This window comes from Equus quagga, chromosome 4, assembly GCF_021613505.1.
Source record: "Equus quagga isolate Etosha38 chromosome 4, UCLA_HA_Equagga_1.0, whole genome shotgun sequence".
In the NCBI taxonomy this organism is placed as follows: Eukaryota; Metazoa; Chordata; class Mammalia; order Perissodactyla; family Equidae; genus Equus; species Equus quagga.
The window spans coordinates 116,522,363-116,545,737 of record NC_060270.1 but is presented as its reverse complement, the minus strand read 5'-3'; the positions used below and the strand labels follow the sequence as shown (position 1 = coordinate 116,545,737).

The 23,375-nt window shown below is 37.2% G+C and overlaps 1 protein-coding gene across 1 annotated transcript in view; it reads left to right on the top strand.

The window, feature by feature from the left end:
* PDE11A (phosphodiesterase 11A) overlaps positions 1 to 23,375 on the top strand; it is a 385,868-nt gene that overhangs the window by 131,990 nt on the left and 230,503 nt on the right. Inside the window, exons 3-4 of the mRNA XM_046659861.1 lie at positions 16,715 to 16,804; positions 22,638 to 22,778. Of these exons, the coding sequence (XP_046515817.1) occupies positions 16,715 to 16,804; positions 22,638 to 22,778 (231 nt within the window). The remainder of the gene's footprint in view (positions 1 to 16,714; positions 16,805 to 22,637; positions 22,779 to 23,375) is intronic.

The window sequence follows — 23,375 nt, the reverse complement described above, 5'->3', positions numbered from 1 at the left end:
ATTTTTTTCTTTAAGCAAACACAAGTTGTGTTCCTCTTGGTCACTTGTTAAACAATGAACTGTACTTTAGGGTAAAGTAGATCTCTGTATTTCTTGTCTTGGTTGATGTGTCTATTTCTGTATGGCATTTTCTATGCAATCTTTTAGATATTATTTTACAGACTGTGTCATTTATTAAGTCATTCTTTTATTTATTTAACATGTATTGCCTAAGCAGCCACTATGTGCTGGGTATTATGCTGGATGTTCAGAAATATCAACCTAGTGCTCTGAAGAATGCAGGAATATTTTTGGAATAGATTTCACATTTTATGAAATTTCAAGTAAGTGAGGTAACACTGAGAGTTCTATCTGAAAGGAAGGTTAATAATTTTTGTCAAGAATTTTCTGAAATACTTGTGTACACATTATTTTGGAAACCCAGCATATTGGTAGTAAGCCCTTGATTTTCCTCTAGATCACTACCCTATTCTCCATTCTTAGTCTTTGTTTCCACCCCAAGCTCAATGATGGCCATATGGCTCAGTTCTGGCCTATCAGAGCATCTGTTTTCTTTCACCTCAGGGATTGGTTCAACAGTGACCATGAACCCAATTTGGGCCATTGAGGGCCTGGCCCAGCATTTTTGTGCAAACAGTCATGGAAAAGAAGCTCTCCCTACATTCCTGAAATTTCAACTTGAATGACAGTCTAGAACTACTGTGGTGCTTGAGAATAAAGCCCACATGGAGAGCTGAGATAAGAGGTGAGTAGGGGGCGGCACTTTATGACCTTATTTGAGCTCTAATCCAACACCTGCTAGAGTTAGTTCTACCCCATATTTTTTATTATGTGGACAAATAAATTTCTTTTTTTATTCTTATGCGAGATCCATTCAGGATCATGTTCAGTTATAACAGAAAGAGTCTTGAAGATATGCTGTGGAAACATATATTGAGGTCCTACCTTACATTGTGCCCAGGCCCTGTGCCAAGTGGCAGAAGGACACAAGGATGAGTAAGCTGTTGTCTCTGTCCTCAAGCAATTCACAATCTATCTGAGGTTATAGATATTGATAAAAATGAACTACAGTATAAAATTGCAGTATTAGTGGTATGTACAAAGAGCTATAAAAGCATGATAGACCACCAGTTTTTTTTTTTTTGAGGAAGATTAGCCCTGAGCTAACATCTGCTGCCAATCCTCCTCTTTTTGCTGAGAAAAACTGGCCCTGAGCTAACATCCGTGCCCGTCTTCCTCTGCTTTATATGTGGGCTACCCACCACAGCATGCCTTGCCAAGTGGGGCCATGTCTGCACCTGGGATCCGAACCAGTGAACCCTGGGCCACTGAAGCGGAATGTGTGAACTTAACCGCTGCACTACCAGTGTTTTGTTTGGCATAGTGGAAAGAGTGGCAAAGAGAAAATGGTAGGGCAAAAGGAAAGGTCCAAGAAGATTTCGTTGACATGATTTGAGCTGGGCCTTGAAAATTAGTAGAGCTTGACAGATGGACAAAGTAGGCAAGAAGATTCTAGAATGAGAGAATAACCATGAACGAAGACAGAGGTATAAAACTTTATTATGCATAGGAATGAATAATCTACCGTGGTTAGGATACAAGGGATGTGGAGGGAGAAGAGGTCTGGAAAAGTATATTAGGATCAGATTGTTAAGGGCTGTGAATGCCATGTCCCCTAGGCAGAAGGAAGCCATGGAAGAGCCATGAGTGTAGTTTGGATCAGAGTGGAGGTGAGGGAGTGGGAAGTGATGATGAAGGAAAGCAGACAATGTTGAGAGATAACTAACAGGTAACACTCACAGGACTTGGTGACGTGTTGGGTATCAAGCATGGCTCCCAGGCTTTTGGATTCAGCCATTGTTTGAAAGGTGGTGATTGTTGAAGTTGGTCAATTGTGAGTTCTGTCTTGGATAAGGTATCTGAGGTGCCTTTGAGACATCTAAGTCAAAATGTTGAGTAGGGAGTTGGATCTAGGGCTCAAAGGAGAAGTCTGGTTTAAAAATATAAGTTTGAGGATCATAGGCATGTAGATAATAATTTAACCCTGTGTTGCAGATAAGGTTTTCTAGGAAGAGAAGATAGTGAGATAAGAAGTCTCAGGATCAAGCCTTGAGGAACTCTAACAAGTAACAGTTAGACAGGAAAAAGAAGATCTGCAAAAGAAATGAGAATGAGCAAAAAAGTTTTGTAGTTTTGTAAGGTTGGCAAAAGATATTTTAACGGTATTCACTTGGGACAACTTTGTTTTTCCCTTCCAACTTCCTGTCTGTCATGCTTTCCTATTTGTCAGGTGTTGCTGGAAGGGCTACAGACATTTTTTGGACCTCGCTAGGGAAGAAATCAAGTTGGGAATGTATTTAGTTTGAATTTAGTAAGATATGTTTATATGGTTTTCAATACCTTTTTGTGTAGAGTTAAGTTGTTGCTAGGCTTCTGTTATAAGAATGGCTTCTCTGAATACTCTTCCACCCACTATCCCAGCTCATTCAGCATCTTGACATGAAGATTTAAGGCCAGAGGTTATTCTGCGATATGAATGTATTCTACAGTATGTGGCCCTGGCAGGTATGCTCGGTGGAGGAGAAACAAGGTTTGAAATGGATGGAGCCAGAAGCTAGTCTATGGAAAATTCTTCCAATCGTCAGATGTGTAAAATTTGGCTTTTATAGATGCCTAGACACAGCAGAAGTTCTCTCCTGTAAGGAGCATGCTCAGTAGTGTGGCATATACAGTGATAAACACACCGTGCTTTCTTTTCCTTATAACTGTTGCATGGGAATTATGCAAAACATAATTTATCAGAATTCCTACATTTGTAGGACACAAACCTGTGCTAGTGCTGCAAATAAGAACTATGTCTCTAGGTGAAGGTGTATGTATTATGCATCCCAACCATCTATAATATAAAACAAATTTTGATTAACCATGCTAGAGAAGACTGAATTACTTTTCTGTATGTCTATAGAACAATAATATTAAAAATTATCATCACATGCAGAGGCAATCACAAAGCATGCTCTCAAAACTTTAGGAAAATTAATATAAATATTATGCTATTTTTCTGGATGTTGTGTTTGTGGTATTTGTTAACTTTTAAAAATTTGTAAAGTATTATGATTTCTTTCCTCATTCTAAATGAGTATTCAATTTTATAACTTATTTTATTTTCATAATATTTTTTTCTCAAAGAGCTCCCTTCCTGAATGTATAAGTTTCAGGCCTTACAAAACTGAATTTGCCCCTGGTAAGATAGGAGCACATTTGAGTAAACCTGTCTGATCATTTTCTTATGATAAATTTCTAAGAATGGAATTGTAAGGGCAAACTACCTCTACTTTTTAAAGGCATGCAATGCATTTTGCAAAAATGTTCCTCAGGAATGCTGTACCAGTTAATCTCCCTCAGGAGATGCCCGTTTCCCCACGTTATTGTAAGCTCTGAGGTTTAGTTTTACTTATAATATTTGCCAATATAGTAGGAGTAATGTGATAACTCATTGTTATTTTAATTTATATTTTTGTGATAACTCGTTTACTGAACACTTCTTTTAGTCATTGTGTTTCTTTTTTTGTGAATTGCCTTTTTATATCTCTTGATCATTTTTATGAGATTTTTTTTCTGATTGATTTGCGAGAATTCTTTCCCCATTTAGAATATTCACAATTATCACAAACATTGCAAATCATTTTCCCCAGTTTGTTTTTGCCTTTTAATATTATTTCATATCTTGAGTCATAGTAGATGTTTTCAATTTTAAATGTATTCAAAGTCTGTCACATAATTTCCACGTTTAATGTTATGGTTAGAGAGGACTTTCATAATTAAGGTCCATATAAATATTTACAACATTTACCCCATGATTTTTATAACTTTTTAAAAAGTTCTATCTTTAATCTCTTGGACTTTTAAAAAAAGATTTTGTAATTTTTAAGGTTTTTTTTTTTTCCAAATGATAAACTATTTGTCCCAACATGATCTGTTAACTAAATCTTCCTTTTCTCATGGATTTGAAATGCCACTTTTGTCATGTACTAACTTGTTATATAACTAGTTCTGGAGCTCTGTTCCATCATGTTGTGTGGTTATTATGTCTCCAGTCCTATTCTATTTTGATCATCATAGCCTTACTGACTTCTTCTTATTTCTCTTGTTTCTTTTAATGTTGGTTATTGTTGTACATTTTTCATTCCATCTGAATTTTAGAATTGCGTTTTTTTTCAAATTCCAAATGTATCACTCAAGTTCTCACTAGAATAAAATTTATAGATTAATTCGGAGGGATAATTGATCTCTTTTTACTACTGATTCCTTTTGCTTAGAAATATGGCTTATTTCTCCATTTAAAAAATCTTCTTTGATATCCTTTAAAATATTCATTTTAATAGCCTTGAATATGCTTTAAAAATTTCATAGCCAATGGGTTGTGAATTTTATCAAATGACTTTTTAGAATATTAAGCTGGTCATATTCTTTTCCTTTACAAATTAATATGAAAGTTTGTAATAATCAATTTTGTAACATTGAACCATCAGTTTATTCTGAGTAGAAATTCTTGGTCATGTTCCATTTTTTTAAACATTTTCATAAGTTCAATTTCCTAATATACAAATATGGATATATATTTACTCTTCCAATATTTTTATTTAGGATCTTGCTCATCTGTTTTCATAAGGGACTTATTTTCTTGGGTTAATTTTTGTGCCATTTTTATTAGGACGTGCTTTTAGGAGTGTAGTCTTCAAAAAGCGTGTATGAGTTTTTGGGACCAGCCCAGTTGCTTAGTGGTTAAGTTCATGCACTCTGCTTGGGCAGCCTGGGGTTTGTGGGTTTGATCCCGGGCAGGTGCCTACACACTGCTCATCAAGCCATACTGTGGCGGCATCTCACAGTCAAAATAGAGGAAGATTGATGCAGATGTTAACTCAGGGACAGTTTTCCTCAAGCAAAAAGAGAAAGATCAACAGTGGATGTTAGCTGAGGATCAATCTTCCTCACACACACGAAATATTTAAAAGAGTTTTCTACCTTTCTCTGGATTCTGCAATAGTTTGAATAGCATAGGAGTTACCTTGTTATTCAACGTTTGAAAGAAGTTGCCTATGAAACCATCTACACCTGGCACCTTTCTGAGAATGATTCTGTTACAACTCTATAATTTTTGTGGTAATTGTTTTACTCAGATTTCCTCATTCTTCTTGATTCACTTTGTTAATTTATATTTTCTTTAAAATTCATGAGTTTACATTAGATTTTCAAATTTATAACCCTAGGTTTGTACAAAGAAGTTTGTTATCATTCTTTTAATTTTTTTCTGTAGCTATGATTATATTTTGTTTATCACTTCTGTTTTGCTATATTTGTGAGTTTTTTCTCCTGATTAAACCAGCTGGTGATTTATTTGTCTTATGGCGTTTCCCTACTAGAACTATTTTTGGAACAATTTATCAATTCTACTGGTTGTTTTCCCATTTATTATTTTCAGCTTTTATTTTTATTAATTCCTTCCTTCTGCTTTATTTGGGTTTGTATTTTTGGTTTTATTTATTTATTTTTTGCTTACTCTGTATGGAATTTAGCCCTTAAAATTAATATTTGAACTATGAAAAGAAACAGCAGGGAAAGGAAGCGATGAGATTATATTGCTGACAGACTGAGCCTGGGTGAAGAGTGGAAAGTAGGGATGGGGCAGTAAAGCATTTTGGCTTTGATGATAGCTTCCCAGCTTGTTAACTAGACTGTTTTAAGATACAGAATGAGAAACTTGCTAAATTACTGATGAGCCACATAGAAAGCTTCCTCTTGCTCCTTTGGATTGATACCCCACTCTGGTAATAAATGGTTAACCCTTCACAAAGTTTTGTTTATTGTTAGGCCAAACTCTAAGCTCTCTCCGTCTTCAAGTTTGTCCATTAAGAATGTCCTGAAATTACTAGGTACCAGTTCTGTGCTTTAGTTGAACAGACACAACTTATGGATTTGATCAAGGCTTTGACATTTATAATATTCATTTTAGGATCCTACTACATTAATTAAATATTAATGCTCTAAGCATATTTTTCATCGCCTTCTCTGTTTCTTCTCCACTGGAGAATATTGCTGGAAATTAAAAAGTAGTATGGTTTATTATCCATGTCATTGGTGTTGCGTTTTGATGATGAATTGTTTTTGGAAAATGAAAAAAAGATATATAAGTAGAAGAATCCCCTCTGAGTCTCATGTGTTTCTCTGAATAGCACTTTTTTATTTCCTCCCTATCTTTCCTGAGATTATTACATATCTACCATAAGCATGTATAAAATACCAAGCTATAGTCTTAAATGTTGGAAATACTTTCTGATGAGCTTCTAATGAGATTTTTAAAAATACTGTATGTGGTATAAAAATGCCCACACAAAAGTAGTTTTTTAAAAACCTAGTGTTTAATATGTGTAAGCATTTGTATCATTTCTTACATTCTTTAATTACGACAACAGGGCCCATTGGGATGGACAGTCAGTATGCTTACATTTATGACTTTTCTGGATAGGAAACCAAAGGTTAGTAAGTCTTGGCACATTGCAAGGGTGAGAGGGTCTTGGCTACTGTTACAATAGTCCAGAGATGGTGAGGGATGGCAGTGCTGGGCCAGAGAAGCTCAGGAGTATGAGGATGGAGACTTCAAAAGCTGCTAAATTGCTCTGACTTGCTTATGTGTAGATACGGATAGCCATCAAAGACGGGTTCAAGTGTTTGGAACTGGGTGATTAGAACTTTAATGGTTTCTCTGGCACATAGAGGGCATTTTAAAGAAGGAAGCTCTCTTTCTTTAGGAAGAGAGGGGGAGTGAGGTGACAAGTTGTTGTTTTTGAATGCTAAGTTTGAGACCTTCAAGTTGAAATGTCCTGTAAGCAACTGGTGATGTGGAACTAGAGCACAGAGAAAACATCAGCACCAGAGAGCCAACTGTGAGAATTGTCTCAGAGGTTACTGTTGAATGGTTCAAGTCAGAGTTGAGTTCAATCTAGGTCCAGGAATGCTAAAATTAGACTATAACCACAGAGGAAGCAAATATTTTCAGAGCTCAAGTTGTTAGGTCGGGATCAGAAACTCTGAAACCTGAATCTGAAAGATAAGAGGGTAGCTGAGAAGAAGTGGAGTTAGGGACATAAGGAGAGGGAAGTCAGAGGCAAAGGGAATTAGTGATGGCCCAAAGTTCAAGAGTGAAGCAGCAGAAGCAAGTAAACAGAAGCAGGAAGTTTCTTGGCTGCCTTAAATACCTGTCCTACCAAGTTAGTTATCTTTTCTAGATGACTTTTGCTTGAAGTTTAATTCTTGCATGGCCAGCCTGCCTTATTTGGTAGGATTCTTATATTGTGAGAATAAATAAATCCTTAGAGGGAGACTGTAGAAAGAGAAGGTTAGAAGGCCAAAGACTGAATCTGGAAATATAAGTTGAATGGGAGTGTCAGAAACACAGAAAGAGAAATAAGAGTGTATAGTGCATGGAAGCCAAAGTTTTAATATCAAGCTGATGACCAAGTGTCAAAGGCTTCAGAAAGGACAGGGACTTAGAACAAGTTGATGGATTTTGTGATCTGGTGATTGTGAGATCGTAGACCAGTGAACCATTCCTGTAGACCAAAGATTGTAGGCCAGATGACAGGGAGTGAGGACCTGAAGATAAGCAGATGTAGGTCACACAGTGAAGATGGAAATAGCAATATCAAGTGAAGGAGGAACATATTCCCCTTTGAAGGGAGAGGGGAGGAGCCAGACACAGGAGAAAGAAACGCTGATGGTAGAGAGGAAGTGCCCCAAGCTCCCCCAGAAAAGACAGAAATGAAAAACCCCAGTAAAGGGCTTACCTCCACAGACAAAACATGCCTTTTCCCTTGGGCCTGGATAAAAGGATATTGTCCTGGGTAGCCTGATATTGAGATTAAGTTGAGGGGCCGGCCCCGTAGCCGAGTGGTTAAGTTTGCACTCTCCACTTCGGCGGCCCAGGGTTTCACCAGTTCGGATCCTGGGCGTGGACATGGCACCGTTCATCAGGCTACACTGAGGCGGCATCGCACATGACACAACTAGAAGGACCCACAACTGAAAATACACAACTTTATACCCGGGGGATTTGGGGAGAAAAAACAAAAAACAAAAAAGAGATTAAGTTGAAAATAGATGAGGAAAAGTATTAAGATCTTTGATTAATCCTGAAGTTCTCTGGAATCAGAATAGAAACAAATAAACAAAAAGTCTAGTTAAGCTTTACACAAAAATAACATGTAATGAGTAAACAAGCCACAGGCTGGGAGAAAATCTTTGCAAAACACATATCTGATAAAGGAATGGTATCCAAAATATATAAAGAACTCCTAAAATGCCACAAAAGGTCACATATTATATGATTCCCTTTATATGAAATACCCGCTACTTTAAGAACCAAGAGTTATAAAAAAGAAGGAGCTAGGTAAATGACGTGGTGAAAGGAAGGATCCTGCTATTAATAGGGGGAAATAGTGTTAGTATGTTTCAAATTTAAAGAAAAACTTATGTATTTCTCACCAGAAAATAGTGTAAGAGAAATTTTTCTGTTCATACATTGATTATGATATAATAAGATTTTCTAGCATCAAGTTGTTGATACCATGACTAAATCGCTATGCAGTGTGGCTTCCTGCATTTATCCCTGTGCCTGGTAAGTGGGGAAATCACAATGATCTTAACAGTTAAAACTCAAGAATGCCTGGATCAAACTGTAGCTCAAGCTGATTTCTTACATGAGCTCTGAGTTACAAAAATGGATGGAGCAAATGGGCAGGATGAGATATGCGGGTCAACCAGCTTATAAAAATAACCTTGAAAGAGGTATATAGGTAGGTATTGTTGTAAAAACTCTTCACACCAAGAGAGGGAGTAGGCTAAGTGTACTGAGTCATAATATCCATTCATCTTAGACGAAGCAATCAAAGCTTGCAGACTTATTGGACTGTATCAAGGAGGTGATAATTGCTAATTATCAAGTAAGATTCATGATTTGCAAAGATAGAAGATGCTTAATACTCAGAATAGAAAGAGTGCTTACTAGGCAATAAGAAATGGATGAGGGTCCAGTAAAAAATAAGCGAAAGACATAAACAGGCCAAACTAAAAAACAGGGATAACCAACAAATTATGGAAACTATAACCAACAAATTATGAAATTTTTATCAGTATCACTAGTAATCGAATAAATGTAGGTTAATGCAAAAATGATTTAATCTGGCAGACAAAATTTAAAAAGAATAATACCCAGTGTTGTGTGAGTAGAGGGAGATGAGTGCTCTGATTACTGCTAGTGGGAGTGTAAATTGGTAGAGCCTTTTTGGAGAGTGATTTGGCAGTGGCTATTAAGATTTTTTTTTATGCACGTATTCTTCAACCAAAATTGCACTTCTAGGAATCTGTCCAGCAGAAGTATTGTCCAGGTGCACAAAGATATATTTGTAAGAAAGTTCATGGCAGTGTTATTTGTAATAGAGGAAAATTGAAAACAGTGTGAATGTCTATTAATGGGTACATTCGCCTCCTAGAATATTCAGCACAGATTAAAAAGAATTAAGTAGATCTCTTTGAACCAACATATAAAGATTTCCAAGATATATTGCCAAGCATAAAAGGAGGCGTAGAATGTAATAGTGTGATCCTGCTTATGTTTATAAATACCCCTAAAACTAGATATTGTATGAATGCAGTTAATAAAAAAAGGTCCAGTTAATAAAAAAAGAATACCCTGTAAATGCTGATGGGGATTGTTCCTTGGGAGGGGAGGGAGTAGCAGGACAGGAAGTGAAGGGGGATCTGTAGTTATTTTACCGTGTGTACTCCTATACTGTTTGATTTTTTTTTTTAACAAAAAGTAAAAATTTGCATATTGTTAGGAGTGATTAAAAAGTGTACGCACACGTCAATGAATTAATATTAATAAAGCATTTAGAATATTGCCCGGTACAGATGAAGTGCTGTGTAAATGTGTGTTACATTAAATAAAGAAGTTAAAGTCTTAGGGCTTTATTCTAAGAAAATAATTGTGGGATATGCAAAGATTTAATTGCAAGAATGTTTAACCCCAGGATTGCTAAAGTTAGAAACAACCTAAATGTCCAGTAGTGGATGATTGACTAAGTAAATGATGTTAATCCATGTAATGAGTGAGATTTTTATGATAATTTTTTCTTTTCTTCTTCCTCTTCGTCTTCTTCTTCTTCTTTTTTTTTTTTTTGGTGAGGAAGATTGGCCCTGAGCTAACATCTGTGCCAATCTTCCTCTATTTTTTATGTGGGACGCTGCCACAGCATGGCTTGTTGAGTCATGTGTAGTCCACACCTGGGATCTGAACCCACGAACCCCAGGCCAAGAAACAGAGCACATGAACTTAATCACTATGCCACTGGGCCAGCCCCTCTGAAAATTTTTAACAGCTATATTGAGGTGTATGTTACGTATCATAAAATGCACCTTTTTAAAGAAAACTTCAATGATTTTTAGTAACTTTCTGAATAGTGCAACCATCATAGCTCAGTTTTAGAACATATTCCAGTAAGATCCCATATCCCATTTACAGTTAATCTAGTTACCATCACTAGCCCAGGCAACCACTAATCTACCTTCTTTCTCTATAAATTTTCTTTTTCTGGACTATACAATGGAATATTTTGCATCCATATAAACTGGTCATAATATGTGATAGCTGGTTATAAAAAATGAAAAAAGCAAATAAAATATTATGTATAGAATTAGCCCATTTGAGTTTATGTGAAGGGAGTAAGAGAGAAGAAAACTGGAATGATAGACTTTAAAATGTTAATAGTGGTTACCTCTGAGTGGTAGAAATATGAGTACTTTTTTCCTGTTCAAATCTTGTGATTTGAAAAAAGCAATACGAATTATCTTAAAGAAGACATGGCTCCTGAAATGGGTTCTTTCAGAGTTTTCCCTTTCGTGGAGTCTCTGTGAATAAGAGGGATGGAATTTAGAACTGCTTCTGGATGTGAGAGGGTCATTTTTCTTAAGTCTCAGGGGTGGAGGATGGGGCCAAATGGAAATGAGGTTGTTGGACGATATGACTGGTACCTGCATGATTCAGGTGCTCAGTGGACCAGGGTCTCTAAAAAGTCAAGGAAAGTAGGAACTGATGCTGCAAGGCTGCTGGCCAGGAGCTGGACTCAGCCTGTCTACCCTCAGATACACTTGGCCTCTTGGGGATATTTTAGCCAATACTAGCTTCAAAGAGAGAGGTGAGAATAGTGGAAAGGTACTCATTCCAATTCCTCTGGGGTCTTAGCTTTGTTATCCAGGGGCAGAAGCAGAAGCACCTACATCCCTCTGTCCTAAGGGAAAGTGGAAGAAAAGTGAGCTTCTCCTTTATTTGCCATTTTGCTCTCTCTCATTTTTTGTGAATGAAATCCCTACTCCCCAATCTCTTTAGAGTGTTAGTTCTTAAAGTGGACAATTTCAAAAAGTATGTAACTGGATCAGCTACTCCATGCCAATGTTTATTTTTAAAACAAAGTTGTTGCTCTCTGTCTCTGTGTATTTTATTGGAGACTGTTTTCTTCAAAAAGGGCACAGCACTGATAGAAAAAGGCATGCTTTAGCCAAGAGTGTATGTACTTTGGTGTGAGCTGACAAGGTTCATTTATGATTCTGATTCTTGAAATAAAAATTAGACCTATTGTCTTTACTGAATTTGCATAGAAACAAAATTGCAGCGAACCAAACTGTACCTCTGGAAGCAGAAATTTCCTCAGGAGTCAACTTCAAACTCGTTTTTTACTATTTTTGATATTGTTTCTAAATGATGTAGAAAATGTTTCATTATGTGAAAAGTACGTGACTGCTTCCATATTTTGATAACTTATTTGCCAAATAACTCTACTTGAAGAGTTTATTTAGTGGTTGAATTACAGCTGTCTTCAAACATTCCCAGTTTCAGATCAGTGGGGCCCGAATCCATGAAGTTAACGCCTGAGGACAGAAGGGGCTTGAGAGCACAAATCTCAGGATCTGCCCAGAGGGAGATGTTGCATGATGGTGGGAAGACATTCTCTCACCCATTAATTTGGCTAACAGTGTGGTGGCTTTTCAAGCTGTTTTGCCTTCAGAAGTGGGGTTCATAAAGGGAATGGCTGCAGGCCCCTCACTGACAGGCTCCCTCCAGTGTAGACCTCCAGTGTTCTTTAATGATGTACGCTTGGACCAGACCAGATCACGGGACTTTAATAGCCTTTCCCTGTGGTTTGTAAGTTTGAAAAGGCTCAGTACCTACTGTCTTTCTTTAGGACATTGATAGAAGGTCCCAGTACTCACATTTTATGCTTATTAATGATACTTTTCATGAGTTTCCAGGGCTAAAGTGACTTTTTCACACTGTTTAATGGGTTTCAGTTTAACTCCCTTTCTGAGTGGGATGTTGTAAAGATTAATTAGCCAATGTTCATAAAGTGCTTTCAAGCTGAAAAGTGCTGCACAAGGCTGTGCAGACTCATTAGCTTCTTAGTCATTAAGGCTTTTTAGACCTTTTGGTATTCAGAAACTACATGGTGAAGGCCAAATGAGTCTTTTTTTCTTGGAAGACGGAGACTTCAGAAAGAGCCAAATAGAGTGGTATATCTTTTTTTTTTTTTTTTTTAAAGACATCTGTTGCACTGGGACTGAAATAAAGACATAAAAATATTTTGTTTTTCATTTTCTTCTATCTCCTTACTGCTTCAGCTTCTGCTTACTTTTTCCTTTCAAAATATATTTGCCTGCTTCTCCTGCATATTTATTTAGAGACTGTGGGTCATGTTGTAATACGGAGTTGAGTCTGGCCCCAGAGTGTTGAATTGTGGTGGTGATGAATGACACAGGGTAGATCATTCCTTTTGTAAATAAAGATCCCCTCTCAGTTTGCAGTGTGTCATTAAGGTATGATACTGTGTCGATCCACAGTAATCTTTGCTATGTATATATATACATAGCTATAGATATATATCAGAGTTCTATATGATTCAGTTAAGCCTTTGATTGAGGCTGGAAAAGTACAGATTGGCGGCTAAAGATGGAAAGAGGTCCTAAAAGAAACCAGAGACAAAGGTGGATAATCTACAAAGAATTAGATCAACAGCAATTTTTTAGTAGCATCAACTGCACATGATAGCAGAATAATATCTTCTAAGTACGGAGAAAAAATAGCTGTCAACCTGGAATTGTATACCCAACTAAATTACCTTTTAATGTGGATCATAAAATAAAGACCTTTTTATATAAAACACAAAGAATTTATCACCAATGCTAAAGGATATTCTAAAGCATTGTCTTCAAAAGGAAAGAAAATTATCCCAGAAGAAAGGAAGGATATGCTAGAAGGAATGAAGAGGGTAAAATTGGTAAACATGTGAGTAAACCTAAATAAGCATTGGCTAATAATAATAATAATGTCCAATTTGCAGTACAAAACAGGATAGACTAGAACAAAAGTAACGCGTATACCAGGAAAGTAGTGTTGAGAGTTAAGGTGTTACAAGGTTCTTTACTTATTTGGCAGGAGGCTACAGATGTTAAATTCAGATTTTATTAAGTATGTACATAACATTTCTAGTTTAATCACTAAAATAAGGGAAATGTAATGTAGCAGAGGGGAGAATCAATGGAATGAGAAAATAAAATCAGTAGCAACTGGCTCAGTAAAAAAGGGAGTAAAGAAATTTAACATGGATTCTAGTAATTCTTCCTGGGGCTCTTACCTTACAATTAGGAATACTAAGTATCTATGTTGTGGAGTTCATATATATATATATACACCTACAGGATGAATGAAACAAAAACCACAATAGTCTTAATGATATGTGAACAGGTACTTCTGACTTGAGATAAAGATCTTTAGTAACAGTATCACATAGATTATACAGGGCATATGTTACAGGAGAGAAACCTTAAATGTGGGGAACCCAAATCTTTTATGATGGACAGTAAGCCTGCCTAACCTCTGCCCCAGAGGGAGATGTTGTCTTCATAATAGTGCATAGTAAACAATTCTGCTCTTTGCTCTTGAAGAAGAGACACTATCTGTTTTCCAAGGCTGTTCACTATACAAACACCCTTGTAAGACAGAGCCAGTGCCTTTGTTTGTAAGATGTCCAGAAATGTGAGAGACCCACGTGGTGAATTATCTCCCAATAACTTTGGATAAGTTCATAAAGCCTCAGTTTTCTCATCCGTAAAATAGAATTAATAGTATAACATATGTAGTTGTGAGGATCAAACAATATAGTACATATAAAATGCTTAACGTCATATCCAAGGGCTTTGTCAATATCAATTACTATTACAAACGATCATTTCTTGAGTAAGACGTGAGCATGTTTATTGAATTCTTTGTTTACCCTGGCAAATAGAATATTGTAGCTCACTGATGTGTCTAATTATTTGAATCACCAAATATCAGAACTAAAAAGGACCAGAAGGATTACCATGCAAAACCAGGCATTTTCAGATAAGGAGATAGGTTCAGAGAGGTTAAGTGACATAGTCACTTTCACACAGAACAGCCATATAAAGGCCAATGGTCATCTGATTTAAAATTCAGATTCTTTTTAATTATACACAATGCTTGCAGCTCAATAAATATTCGTATTACAAATGAATTGAAGCAAGCCTATGATATATTAGGGAACATTTCATATGTTCATTTTGTCCTTCTCTTCTTCCTACTTGCTTGACCTATAATACATCTTAAATTTGGCCCCTGAAGGCAAATAAATACAGGAAGCAAGGGGTAGAGGGAGTGAGAGAAAGAGGGAGGGAGGGAGGAAGGAAGGAAGGAAGGAAGGAAGGAAGGAAGGGGTGGTGAGTTAAATTAAATAACCCGTATCTCCTCTTCTCTTTCACCTCCACCATAGTCACTGTCCCCACGGCAGAGAAAAAAAACAAAAAACTGTAAGGAAAGTGCTTTCTGTATGTGTAGGTGATGTTGAAAATGGTCCCACTCTGGCTAGAGGCAGGGAAATTCTGGCAGAATATCTGGCAGCTTTATGTCAACAGCTTTATACTGACTTATTGACAAACTTCCTAAGGCATGAGGGGGAGTAGTAAGGAAGGAGAAAGAGAGGTGACAGAAATAACATCCAGTTCTGGAAGGCAGCATGTTGTAAGGAATTATCATCAGTAGTAGAATTAGATGACCTGAGTTCCTGTGTTAGTTTGGGCAAGTTACTGAGTATCCTGATCTCTAAAATGTACATGAGGTTCCTCCATGAGGAGTTGATGTGCGATTCAAATGAAGAAATGAAGTGAGAGTATCTGGCACATAGCAGGTCCTCATTAAATATTAGTTTACTTGGAATCAAATTCAGTGGAGGAGTTTATCCTGAAAAGATCTGTAAAAATCAGCTCACTGATTTTGTACCTCTACTTAATACCAATCCTGCTGTTTCTCTCCCTTCTTGAGAGTGGGGTCCCGGCGTTAGCTTCTACAGCATTCTGAAACACTTTCAGGGACCCGAGGTCAGAGTTGAGTATGCCCAGGTAGCCAAAGCGAGATTTTAATAGGAAAGAAATGATAGGGCATGTGAATTGCCTTTTATCTTTTGTCCGCCTCAAGCCTCTGCAAAATCACCTCCCACGCCAGGTAATTCTGTCACAGGTGCTCCTGAGCAGGCCTGCCCTCTTCTGGGCATGGCAGGAATTGCTCTGCTTTGCTGCTGCTCTGTACCTCTTCACAGGGCACCACAGTGTGTGGGGTGTGTGCGTGTGTGTGTGTGTGTGTGTGTGTGTGTGTGTGAGAGAGAGAGAGAGAGACAGAGAGAGAAAGAGAGTGATATAAAACATGCTTTCCCCTCTGCTTTAGAGGAGTCCCAAAGCAATGTCACTTGTCACAATGCCCTTTGTTGTGAAGAATTTAGGGGAATAATTCTTTCGATTTTTCACTTGGGGCATTCTTTCTTCTGGAATCAGAGATTCTGGAAATGAATTTGAGTGAGAGTGCCAGGCAGTACTGAAAATTCCTAGACCTGGCCCCCTGTGATGAGAAAGTCTTTGTTAGAATCAGGCCCATCACGCCTAGCTGTTTCTTCCCGTAGGAGGAGCGCTCTCTTAAAAGATCCCCAGCCTTTCCTCAAACACCCTTCTGTAGGACCATCCCACCAATTTGCATTCATGGCCAGTTATGTCAGCAGAGCAGTGGACACAATTTGAGCTCTTTTGCATAAGGCTACTAGGCCCTTTGGCCCCTAAGTTCCCACTGGGCCCATCCTAACGGACATAATCTGCAGCTGACAGAGTTCTAGGGTCAAACTGAGATCCCTGCTATAGACACATATGTACAAAGAAATTGACTTATACCCTGCCTACCTCCAAATGTGAGTGTGGGCATTTACCTTAAATTCTAGATATATCAGTAGTATTTGTTTATTCATTTTTTATTGATCAAAGAAGAAATACAAAGATGTTTTAGACGCAATTACTGTATCATAGCCATCATAGTCTGTTGCTTCCCTTCTTGTCTTCATGGATGTGACCATCCCTACTCAAAGCTTGACTGAGGCTGTCCTATAGTTAACTCTGAAAAATATCCCTTCTGAAGTTAAGATACTAGTATCAACAACTCCATACTCAGTCTTTATGGTTGAAGGGAAAATATTACAATCAGGCACATGCAGGAAATGTGGAATTTGGTTCAGTGATGTTTTAATGTTCTTAACCCTCTCTTTGCCCCCAGGTTATGCAGATGTATCTTCCATTTTGTGGAATCGCTATATCTAATGCTCAGCTATTTGCTGCCTCAAGGAAAGAATATGAAAGAAGCAGGGTGAGTAGAAAGAAACATTGCTGAAAACTCTCAAAGCTCTCTGTCTTTCAAGTGTCTGTGAGTCATTGTGTCTTTTAAAAACAGCAGATGATCTTTGAATAGGCCAGGAATCTTTTTTCCTTGTCTAATCCTTCCACGGTTTAGACATCAATTCAAATGGTTGAAGTTCCCCTCTAAGCAATAAGCCCAAGTGGAAGTGGATACAAATTCTCTGTTGTTTGGGGGGAAATAGTAGTACCAGCTTCTTTTAAAAAGGAGATTAATTTCACATCTATACTGTAAGGCAGCAGATATCTTGTTGCTTACTTATAGCTTTGAAACAATGACACAATTTAATGATATTTTTACAATTTAGTTCCTTTAGGAAGCAAGGTAAGTTATGACTGATTTCACTGCACTGCACCAGTTTTGGTTTTGAATTGAAAGGTTTTCTGGAAGAGTATCACAAGATAACTGGACAATAATGGAAACACTATTTTATAGGATTATAAAGAAACATGCATGGGGGATTGATCGCATATGACTTTACCAGTTATAGAGCTAAATAGAAAAAAAAAAGACCAATGCTAATGCTAAACTATTATATAGAAATTAAATTATATTAGGCTTGCTATGCTTTTAAATATAGGAAATTGCTGTCACAATTTAGAAATATATTTAACAAGATGGTGTTCAAAAAGATTGGAAACCCTTAGTTAATCTGGTAATCAAATTGATTAAAAATTTTCTTTGCTAACATTATGATTTATGAATGTTTCACAGTAAACAGATAAACACAATTGACTACCACAGCCATCTTCTTTAGCATAACATACCATACCTTTTCTGTGACTGGGATCCTGTTTCCATCTTGAGCCACATGTCTTACCATTCTCCTCCTTTCATTTGGCACTCCAGCAACATAGTCCTCAGTTTCCAGAAACCGATCTGTTTCACTTTCTCATATCTTTAGCCACATTTCTCCCTCTGCTTTCCACCTTTTTCCTCCCACTGCCATTTGCCTTGCATATCCTTCAGGACCAAGCTCAGTCTTCCAGTTACTCTTTCCTTCTTTGCTTACTCTTTTGCCTTGTATACACTGCCATTGTTCTATTGTGGATACTTATCTCACTGTATATTTGTTGATGGGCCTCCTCTCCAACTACAATTTGAACTCCTTAAGGGATGCTTCATGTATTATTAATCTTTGCATCGTCATATATAGCACAATTCATTCACTCATTCAACAAATATTTATTGTGTGTCCTCTTCAGAGAACCTATTCAGGTACTCTATTTGTCCAAAGTCCCTGACCTCATAGAACTTACTGTTCTAGTGGGAACAATAGGTAATAGAGAAGCAAACAAATAAAAAATAATATAGCGTCAGGTAGTGATAAATGCTACAAAGAAAAGTAAAGCAAGATAAAGGGATAGAGAGAGGTCACTGAAGGATAGTTTGGGAGGATGTTTATTTCAGATGGTGATCAAGAAGGTCTCTGAAAGGACATGATATTTGAGCAGAATCCTGAATGAAATAAAGGAGCAAAACCACACAAAGATCTGAGAAGAGCATTCCAGGCAGTGGAAATATCAAGTGCAAAGGCCCTGGGGCAGGAGAAAGCTTGCTCTGTGTGTCTAGAGAGAAGAGAGGAAAGACCTTGAATAGCCAAAGCAATTCTGAGAAAGAACAAAGCTGGAGGCATCACACTTCCTAAACTATACTACGACGCTATAGTAATCAAAACAGTATGGTTTGTTGTTGTCAGTGCCATCAAATCAATTCCAACTCCTAGCAATGCTGTGTACAGCAGAGTGGAACCCTGCCGTCATTTTGCACCATCCTCTCACCTTCTGGTGTTATATCAGACAATGCTCTGCTGCTGTTGATAGGGTTTCCATGGCCAATTTTTTCAGAAGTGGGTGGCCATGTCCTTCCTAGTCTGTCTTAGTCTGGAAGACTCTGCTGAAACCTATCCACTATGGGTGACCCTGCTGGTATCTGAAATACTGGTGACATAGTTTTCAGCATCACAGCAACACAGCTGCCACAGGATGACAACTGACAGATGGGCAGTGTGGTTCCCTGACTGGGAAATGAATCCTGGCTACAGCAGTGAGAGCATTGAATCTTAACCACTAGACTCCCGTGGCTGGCTAAACCATATGGTACTGGCATTAAAAATAGACACATAGATCAGTGGAATAGAATCAAGAGCTCAGAAATAAACCCAGGCATAAGCAGTCAACATATATTTGACAAGGGAGCCAAGAGTACTCAGTGGAGAAAAGATAGTTTTTTCAGTAAATGGTGTTGGGAAAACTGTATGTTCACGTGCAAAAAAATGAAATTGGACCCCTGTCTTATGCCACTCACAAAACTTAGCTTGAAATGGATTAAAGACTTAAATGTAAGACCTGAAATTATAAAAATCCTAGAAGAACACATAGGGGGAAAGCTCCAAAGATTTTTTGGATTTGCCGCAAAAGCACAAGCAGCCAAAGCAAAAATAAGCAAGTAGGACTACATCAAACTAAAAATCTTCTGCACAGCAAAAAAAAACCAATCAACAAAATGAAGAAGCAACCTATGGAATGGGAGAAAATATTTGCAAATCATATATATCAGATAATGGGTTAATATCCAAAATATATAAGAAACATACAGTTCAATAGCAAAAAACACAAATAATCCAGTTAAAAAATGGGCAGAGGATCTGAATAGACATTTTTCCAAAAACGATATACAAATGGCCAACACGTACATTAAAAGATGCTTAACATCACTAATCATCAGGGAAATGCAATTCAAAACCGTAAAGAGATATCACCTCACACCTGTTGGAATGACTATTAGAAAAAAGAAGAGATAACAAGTGTTGGTGAGGATGTGGAGAAAAGGGAGCCCTTGTGTACTGTTGGTGAGAATATAAATTGGTCCAGCCATTATGGAAAACAGTATGGAGTTTCCTCAAAAAATTAAAAATAGAATTACCACATGATCCAACTATCTTACTTCTGGGTATATATCTGAAGGAAATGAGATCAGTATCTCAAAGAGCTATCTGTACCCCCATCTTCATTGCAGCATTATTCACAATAGCCAAGACATGGAAACAATCTGAGTGTTCATCGAAGGATTAATGGATAAAGAAATTGTGGTATAAAAATACAATAGAACATTATTCAGCCATAAGAAAGAAGGAAATCTTGACATTTGTGACGGCATGGATGGACTTTGAGGGCACTGTGCTAGGTGAAATAAGTCAGACAAAGACAAATACTGTATGGTTTCACTTATATATTGGATCTATGAAAATCAGACCTCATAGAAACAGAGAGTGGTCATTGCGAGGGGCTGAGGTGTGGGGGAAATGGAAAGATACTGGTCAAAGTATACAAACTTCCAGTTAGAAGATGAATAAATTCTGGGGATCTAATATTCAGCTATACTTAGCAATACTGTATTTTATACTTGAAAGTTGCTAAGAGAGTAAATCTTAATATTCTCACCACAAAAAAAAAGTGATTATGTAAAGTGATGGATGTTTTAACTAACCTTACTGTAGAAATCATTTTGCAATATATGTATCAAATCATCACCTTGTACACCTTAAACTTACACAAAGTGATATGTCAATTATATCTCAATAAAGCTGGAAAAAAGAAAAAGAAATAATATGGCTGAGGCTAGGGCAGTGAGAAGCGAGAGATTCCCCCCAAATTAGTGGTGAAATATACAAGGCTTATTGATGTGGGAAATGAGTCAAAATGACTTTTGGCTGGTACAGCTGGCAAGTTAACATTTAGATACAGAAGTTTAAGGTTTTGAAGAGATATCAGGACTCGAGATTAATATTTGGGAATTATCAACATATAGATAGTATTTAAAACTAGGGTACCAGGTGGGTTAATCTGGGGGAGAACGTATAGGAGAAGGGAAGATGTCCCAGGATAAGACCAGGAGCAAGAGAAGGTCACTAGAAGGACTGGGGAGAATGCAAGTGAGGTCAGGAAGCAGGGAGTGTTCAACTGAGTGGCAGGCTTCCAAAGTCTGTTAAATTACATATCATCCTAGATTTTCTTCTCTTTTTCTCCTATTCTGGAACTAGTCAGCTGTGTTATTTGTGAAACTTGTACCACTTGTTAGTAAAGCAGCAATTTTTAATTAGAAACAATAAAATTACTATAATGTGCTTTGTCAGTGCAAGACTCAAGGCACAATTAGTTTTTCCTCTGAGATAAATGTTCTTGTATGTGGGTCCCAGAGGCCCTATCCATGCAGTCACAACAAATTGGAAAGTTAAATAATTGTTCAGTTAATATGATCCATCTGAAGAAATTGTCTGGATAATTAAGGAAATACTGTATTCTCCCTTAATAACAGGGAATTTTGTTGGTAATCACTCAGACAATTGTCTAATTTTTATTGTTATATTTGAATATGAAATTATTGCACATTGACCTCTTACAACAATATGCTATCCAAATGCCAAACAGTCAGGACACACTTCAAACTTTTTTTACCTCCTGGTCTTTCTCTTTGCTCTGCGATCATAAGCAACCCATGGCTCTTAGGCATATTCACAAGCTCTCTTTAGAGAAAATGTTACCAAGGGTATTTGGTCCTCTTCTAGATGCTCTGTGAACTAAATTCATTTCATGGATCTTTTAACTCAATCAAATGCTTTTCTACCTGAATAGATTCAGAGAAGAAATTTTGACATGTTTCAAATGGTTTCAGGACAAATCAAATTCATTACTAAAGCTGAAAATTTGTCACATCCCTGAGATGATGCTGAACACCATCTACATGAATGGATGTGAATTTGAAAGCCCATGAAATCCTTTTGTGAGAGATGAGACTTGAGAGTGCATATCTTATTAAATCTATTGAATAAAGGACCCTCTGGCCAATTCACTGGCTGTGTAATTTTCTGATTGCTCTCTGATAAACGCATAATATCTACTACATGTACTTAGTCCACTGTTCTTAAAACTCTGGAAATATCCGTGAAAATAGAAATTCCAAATAAATATTATTTCAATGCAAAAATTGCAAGCTGACTTAGCTGGATAAAGTGACAGGTTATTACAATTTCATTTTTAAATGAGTACACAGTTTTCAAGTTAGAATTTAAGGGTTTTTTCCCTTTAATTTGTATGCTTTTCATTCTGTTATTTTAACAGAAATTTTAATGGTGTTTTCTTCCCTGAGATATATAATAGTGTTGAAATGTTTTCCCTGACAGATTGGCATTAAGCAATACTTCTTATGTAGAGGGATTAATGGTGGTTTTGTATATTTTTTTGGAAGGCTCTGAAACTTAATTAGCATTCACCACTATAATTCTTTTGGAGTTCTGTGAGAGATGTGTATTAATGAAAATGTCTCAAGTTTGATCACAAAGCTCTGTTTTCCTGGTGGTGAGGAAGAGCTGCTTTGTAATTTTCTGAAATAAATGTGCTTTGGAGAAAATCAAGTATTTGTTATTTTAAAAATGTTGGGTTTATACCTAGTTGCATTGCAGAAAACCTACTGTAGGAGGGAGAAAAGCCTATAGCTAATGACTATATGGGCTCATGTAGTCATCAGCTATGTAGGATGTAGTCATATAGCTACATGTGGGATTATATGGACTGGCACTCTTCTCAAGTTGTATTTTGCAGTTCAAGCCTGTGTTATAAAACAAAATGATGGAAATATGTCCAAACAATCATAAATGCTTTAAAAATTAACCACATAAAAATATTTATGTTTTCTTACAGCAGAGACTAAATGCAATTTTGAGATAAAAATTTTTTTTTAATTCAGTCCTATATCCACCTAAGTACATCTGTTTCATCTTTCCTAGGCTTTGCTAGAGGTGGTTAACGACCTCTTTGAAGAACAGACTGACCTGGAGAAAATTGTCAAGAAAATAATGCATCGGGCCCAAACTCTGCTGAAATGTGAACGCTGCTCTGTTTTACTCCTAGAGGACATTGAATCACCAGTAAGTCATCTTTTGTCTGTCATATAGCGTAAAAGAGTGCATTAATGGAAAAAAGTTTAGTTTATTTGTAATTAAGTTGTGAAATCATGACTTGAACCATTCTCTTCATGACTCTTTAAACCGTGAGGTGATTTTTTATGACATTAAAGTTTTTTCTTTTACACGTATTTCTTTTTCAATCTTGTTTTGCTGTCACTTTGGAAGCACAGACTCTTATGCTCATGGGGAACTTAGAGATCTGTCCAGCCTTGTGTATTTATAGATGGGGGAAGTAAGGGATTAAATGGCTTACCCAATCTCACAGAGCTAACTGGAAGATAAGCTCGGGTGCCAGTCTCCCATCATATTCAGGCCCTCAGCATCTATGGCTGTGGATTGCAGTCCAGACAATACTCCCCACCCTCCTAAGGGGAGGAGGAAGCAAACGAGTGCTGGAGAACAGTGCCCTTTGCTCTTGGAGCCCGGACAGACTGTACGTGAGCTGAGTGGAGTGAGCAGCCTCAGCTGGGCTGTGCTCTGCAGCTGAAGTCTGTCTTGCTGCTTCCAAAGTGCAGTTTCCAGGTTCTTTTACTGCTGCTTGGGACCTGTGGACACCTG